The sequence below is a fragment of the Oryctolagus cuniculus genome, chromosome 10 (assembly GCF_051225735.1).
Source record: "Oryctolagus cuniculus isolate XC-2025 breed Fujian yellow rabbit chromosome 10, ASM5122573v1, whole genome shotgun sequence".
Taxonomy (NCBI): Eukaryota; Metazoa; Chordata; class Mammalia; order Lagomorpha; family Leporidae; genus Oryctolagus; species Oryctolagus cuniculus.
In genome coordinates this window covers 27,691,789-27,697,788 of record NC_142876.1, presented here as the reverse complement: position 1 = coordinate 27,697,788, position 6,000 = coordinate 27,691,789, and the positions used below count along the sequence as shown (strand labels likewise).

General features: G+C 51.1%; 1 protein-coding gene and 1 pseudogene across 9 annotated transcripts in view; both read right to left on the bottom strand.

Moving 5' to 3' along the window:
* Window positions 1-250: 250 nt before the first annotated feature.
* Window positions 251-430, bottom strand: LOC127492585 (U2 spliceosomal RNA; annotated as a pseudogene).
* A 203-nt stretch (window positions 431-633) lies between these two features.
* Window positions 634-6,000, bottom strand: part of MRO (maestro) — a 61,735-nt gene continuing 56,368 nt past the window's right edge. For all 9 annotated transcript variants that reach the window (XM_089305743.1, XM_051851953.3, XM_089305741.1 and 6 more), the window contains 4 exons: window positions 5,327-5,509; window positions 3,082-3,237; window positions 1,882-1,989; window positions 634-1,545 (listed from right to left, as the gene is read on the bottom strand). In XM_089305743.1, coding sequence (XP_089161869.1) covers window positions 1,492-1,545; window positions 1,882-1,989; window positions 3,082-3,237; window positions 5,327-5,509 — 501 coding nt within the window. In that variant the 3' untranslated portion in view covers window positions 634-1,491. The remainder of the gene's footprint in view (window positions 1,546-1,881; window positions 1,990-3,081; window positions 3,238-5,326; window positions 5,510-6,000) is intronic.

The following is a 6,000-nucleotide window of genomic DNA, read 5'->3' as shown; positions in this document are numbered from 1 at the left end:
CTGCCCTCTGCCCTCTCCCAGGATGCTCCTCTCCCCCTCACCTTGTTCCACGGCCCGGTGTCAGGGAGCTGGGAAGGAAAATTGAGTTTCTGGTTCTCAGAATGCATCTAAGGTCCCTCTGCAGCTTCTATGACCCTCTTGCGTTTTGTGATCTTTCTGTATTCAAAACTGAACACAGTGTTCAAGAGACAGCCTGGAGTTCAGTGCTGCTACCAGAATTCCTCTGCTTTTACAAGCTTTTATTCCCCAGGAGGGTTGCACCATTCCTGGAGGTGCTGCAATACCAGGTCGATGCATCGAGTGGACAGAGCAAGCTCCTATTCCAACTCCTTGCTCCAAAAATCCATTAATATATTGGCCTCATATAGAAGAGGTATCAGATATTAAGCTGATAAGAACATGCTATTCTTGATCTCAGCCAAAAACTTCTATAGGGGAAGCTTCTGATGGGAAAATGAAGATGTTCCTTGAAACTTTTTCTAAGTGATATGACCCCCCAAAATTGGCATAATAAGCAGGAAGTTGTTACTGAAAAAATATATACTTAAAGCACATAAATTAAATGTATAAAAATGTGTATTTAATTTACATAAAAGGCTAAGTGAGTTTAATAAAAGAGCAGAAGCTGAGGAGTTGTGTTAGTTTGCTTTGTTTTATTTTTTACATTTCTAACCATCCGGCAGTGCAGGCTCCAGAAGTCAGATCACGTGGGCTTCAATTCTGGCTCCACCATTTCCGAAGTTATTCTCGGCAGGTTGCCCTCGCTGCCTCATCTCTAAATGAGGGCAATAATCTAGGATTTATCTCACAGGTTGTTGTGTCACGTAATACTTGCCAAAAAGCACTTAGTACCTGATAAATCGCAAACACTCTCAATAAATTTTACTTACTTTGATTGCTACATAAGTTATAATCAGCCTGCGGATTTTCAGCCAGGCTTTCTATGTAGTTTTTCTCTTTCTTAATTCTTATTTAAGATGATCTCAGCAGCAATGGCTGCTTAAAGTTATAAAACATGCCAACTTCTTGGCATCTTGGCCCTCTCTCAATAAATCTTGGCAAGAAAAGGTATCAATAGCAAATAGCAAATATTAATAGAAAAGACATTTTGAAGTTATTTTAAGCTATTCTCCCATGCCTCAGAAATCAAATATTAAAAATAAGTAATAGCTGAAAGAGATGAACATAAAGAAAATGCAGAGAAATAATTATTGAATGGACATAGACTTGAAACATTTTTGAGAAAGTGTGTTATGTTCTCATTAAATTTGGGAGATAGTGAGCTATGTGAAAGCCATTTAGCAATTGACTTCGGATGCATTTATGGGTGTATGTGATGTAAGGCATTATTTTAGTTATGGATTTCTCTCCTAACAGCCCCCTTTCCTGTGGCAAGCCGAGCGGGAAGAAGAGGCGTCCAGTGGAATAGACCGGGGAACCATGAGGCCCCAGCAACGCGTTCACAGGGGGCCATTCCCTGCTTCTCTGCGCTTACAGAATTTTATTGGCGTAGAAGAACTGCAGGAGCTCTGGATGATAGTGGCTCTGAAAGAAATTAGCAGACGTGCACGTGAGGGAGGGATCAGTACGACTCCTACACAGCCATTGATGTCAGGCCAAGGACAGGCAAACAGGAGGGCTGCGGCTCGCCGTCTGCAGTCAGCCAAAAACCTGAGCAGGAACAGCTGATGCCTCTCCCAGGGTGTCTGGCCATTGGTGTCTGGCCATTTTGGTTGCATCACGGGACAATTGCAATTGGAATATAATTGGCCCGAGGCATTTTCTGGGGAGTGACTCACCGTGTGTTTGAGCACATTCCGCGTTGGAGATTAGGGGGGCCGGGACCCTGAAGAGAATTCCCTCCCACCCTGGCTCACTCACCAGCTGTCGGCAGAGTTTAGGGTTCCTCTCGTCTTCCTCACTCTGGAAGCTGAATTCCTTCTGGTGTTTCAGATACGGAGAACAGGCTCGAAAAGCTGCTTTGCAAGCCTGACAAAAATATTACTTTCTCACCATCAAAAAGATGAGGGAGTTCCCGAATCCCAAGTCCAAAAGGCTGTCCCAGGAGGCTGTACCCTCACTGTGGTCAGGGACCACTGAGACCATGGAAGTAGCTCCCAGGTCATTTGAAAGCTTCTATCTTCAAGACACACGCCTATAAAGTAGCCCTGTCTGTAACTTGGGAACTGGTAGGGCAGACGGAGCTTTGCAGTGTATCATCACCTGTGCTACCGTCCCATCAAAAGCACTGGAGGAGCAAGCATGTAGCCCAGCAGTTAAGACACCCGCATCCCGCATCAGCGTACTGGCTTCGAGCCCAGGCTTTGGCTCCCGAGTCTAACAAGAGCTCTGCAGATGCAGAACTTCTAGAGACAGCCGCGGTGGTTCGAGTGATAGAGACCTGGATTGAGGTCCCAGCTCCAGGCTTCAGCCTGGCCCAGCCCCAGCCATTGCAGGCATTTGGGGAATGAAGCAGCGGGTGGAAGTTCTCTCTCTCTCTCTCAAAAATAAATAATTTAAAACATCGTAAAAGCAGTACTGAATTCGGTCTCTCTGCCCCCGCCTCCGCACTGTCAAGGAAGACAGTGGTTTGTTAGAACCCTTTGCCCCCAGTAGCTTTGGGCCGTTCACCCAGGCCCACCCCAGAGCAGGCCAGGAGGTGGGCCAACCCTGTGAGGACACGTCTTCTCTAAGGATAAAGCAGAAGTTCCACTGGGAACGGAGAAGCCGGGCGCTATGACAGAATCTATCTGGGCAGGGACGCAACATCCTCATCACCTGGTTACACCTGCTCCTCTGCCCCGCCCCCACCCTTGCCCGCCCCCAGGAACTGGAGCTTTTCTAGCCTTGACGGGGCACTGGGGCTGAGCAGGTGGGACAGGAACACACGGGAAATAACACTCTTGCTGGGAGAGACTACACACGGAGGAAGTCCTCTTCCAGGACTCACGCGGTTTTGTGAGTGAGTGTTCACGGCAAGACCCCCGGGGGGCTGGCACCTCCACCCTGCAGGGCTGCACCACAGCTCCCTTCAGAAATAAAACAAATTCCACGATGTTGGCTGGAGAGGCGCGGGCTTACCTTGGCAACCTGGGGGTTTCTGTCCTGTAAATGGATCAGGAGGCAATCTTGTGTCTGCTTGACCTGTCTGCTGAAAAACTTCTTCCACTTCCTCCCAGCAAAGGCAGCCAGTTGCCCAAACAAAACAAAGGCCGAGTACCGCACTCCATCATGCTCCTGCGGGGCCCAAGTGGCCAAACAACAAAGAAGCCAGGCCGTCACCAAGAGCCACCTTCATCAGAGCACGCCAAGGTCTCTGGTCCCAGTCGTCTATCCACCTGTTCTCCTGCCCTTAGCCGGTGGGTGGGGGACAGAGTGGAGAGGGCTGAGGTCCCCGAGGAGACAAGAGGATTCCCCTGGGGGTCACTCAGGCTACCTCCAGCTTCCCAGATTTGCCATTCATTACTCCAAGCTTTGAAGACAGAATCCACACATACAGCTCAAAACTCAAAATAACCTAAAACATCAATAAAGCAGGCTTCCTTCCTGCTCCTGCCCACCTGCCACCAAATTCTCCTCCCCGCAAATTAACAGCATTCTAAGGTTTGAGTGCACCCTCCACAGTTAGGGAAAAAGCACGTCCTCCTGTGCCGTCCCTGGTCTTCACACGCGAGCAGGTGCACTGCAGACTCGCGCGATGCCCTTGATTCGTCCATCGACCTGCCCGCAGCACTCCCCTTCTTTCTTCCTCTCTGCCCCGTATCATGGTCCACTCAGCCAGTCCTCTGCTTAGAACTCCCAGCATTTTTGCAAGTCACCCCTCTTGACTTTGACCAGAGCTTCTCCCACCTGCAGTGGAAACACAGCTGTCTCCCCGCCCCCCAGCACCCTTCCTGCTGTCAGTCTAACTGTTGATGGGTCCCTGAGCGCATGTCAGCAGGCCCGGCCATCCCTGTGTCTCCCGGGTGAGCTGTCAGGGCCAGGAGGCTCCCTCTCCATGTGAGCAGCCCGAGGCCCAGGCTGCAACAGCAGCTTGCTCAGGGTCACGTGATCAGGAAACCAGAGCGGAACCCGGTATACTGACTCTCAGGGCAGAGTTTGTACGTGAAGGCTGGAGGGAACCGGGCTGGAGCTGACCTCATAAGGAGGAAAGAAAATTGAGGTCACAGACACGGGGCGAGATCAGGATGCCTGATCATTTTTGTGAAGCATTTAAACACAGTTTTTATTCTTTAAATTTATTTGAAAGGCAGTGTAACAGGCCGGCGCCACGGCTCAATAGGCTAATCCTCCGCCTTGCGGCGCCGGCACACCGGGTTCTAGTCCTGGTCGGGGCGCCAGATTCTGTCCCGGTTGTCCCTCTTCCAGGCCAGCTCTCTGCTGTGGCCCGGGAGTGCAGTGGAGGATGGCCCAAGTGCTTGGGCCCTGCACCCCACGGGAGACCAGGAGAAGCACCTGGCTCCTGCCTTCGGATCAGCGAGGTGCGCCGGCAGCAGCGCGCCAGCCGTGGCGGCCCTTGGAGGGTGAACCAACGGCAAAAGGAAGACCTTTCTCTCTGTCTCTCTCTCTCTCACTGTCCACTCTGTCAAAAAAAAAAAAAAAAAAAAAAGAAAGAAAGAAAGAAAGAAAGGCAGTGTAACAGAAAGAGAGAGAGAGAGAGAGAGATCTTCCATTCACATGGTTCACTCCCCAAATTCGCACAACTTTTCCTATACAAGCTCCAAGCTTTGCAATTTCCACGGTGTGAAGGCTGTTCCCTATTCTAGAGGTCGTGACTGGGGGTGGGAGGTAGGCCAGCCTTGCACACCGGCTGTCTCCAGCTCCTCCCATTTCAGACCACCCAATGTCCTCATGCACTTTTTACTCCACCTGTCTTGTCTTCTGGGAGGGGCATTCAGGCCCCATGGTCAGCAGGCCTGGTCTGGTCTCCACTGCCTGCCTCCGTGAGCCCTGAGCAAGCTCTCACCTTTCTGTGTCTCAGCATCCTCACCTGCAAGGTGAAGTTCATTGCAGTGCCTACCTCCCAGGTTTATTGTGAAGACCACGTGACAGCACCCATGTAACCAGAAACGCTAACTACTGTTACTGTCCGGTTCATGGAGATCCTGGACTATGTGTTGGCATCCCCAGCACCCTCACTGAGCATAGATTCAGCTCTCCACCTAAGTGAAAGCAACTGAAGGGTAGTGGTGGAATCCCAAACAGCCTTTAGGCCCTCTGTGGGTCCAGCATGGTCCTGGTGTCTCAGCAAGCTTCGCACCCGGAGCAACACACCACCTGCAAGGTGCACTGCTAATCTCTGATTTTTCTGGAGTCTCTCACTTACGTCATCTAACAAAGTCCTGGTCTGAAGGGTGATGTCCACGAAGAGGGAGCCCAAGCCTTTCCCCTGGCTCTTGCCCAGGACGATGGTCAGTGTCTTCACGCTCTCGTGGATGACCTCGGAACTCACAGGGTCGTACAATCCGTGCACCAGCAGGGCTAGCACAGCCTTCTTATACTTCCTCACCTGTCAGCAAGGTTTAAGAAGCATTAGCAGTGTAGCAGTAGCTTCCCCATGCGTTGGAAAGCAACTGCACATCTAATATCCCCGTAACCGACAGCTCTGACCCTGAGCCCTGGGCTCTGCTCGGGACCTACAGGAACAAATCTCGCCCAGACACAAACACTTCCATTAACCCAACCCAAGAGCCCGACTCAGTCTTGGAGGGAGGAGAGAGCAAGGTGTAGCACATCCAGGGTGCAAGGCTGCACAGGGCACAGCAAGGAGGGTGGTAGACTGGGACGGTCTGGGTGCTTGGGGAGACCTCGGTACCTTCGTAGTAGGGAGATGAGATGGTCTCTGTTGGAGGAACTATCTTTAACTAAGCAAGCATAAATTATTACGAGGTCACTCAAGGGTCTGGTGCTGTGGCATAGTGGGTTAAGTCGCTGCCTGCAGCATTGGTATGCCATATGGGTGCTGGTTCGAGTCCCGGCTGTTCCACTTCCAATCCAGCC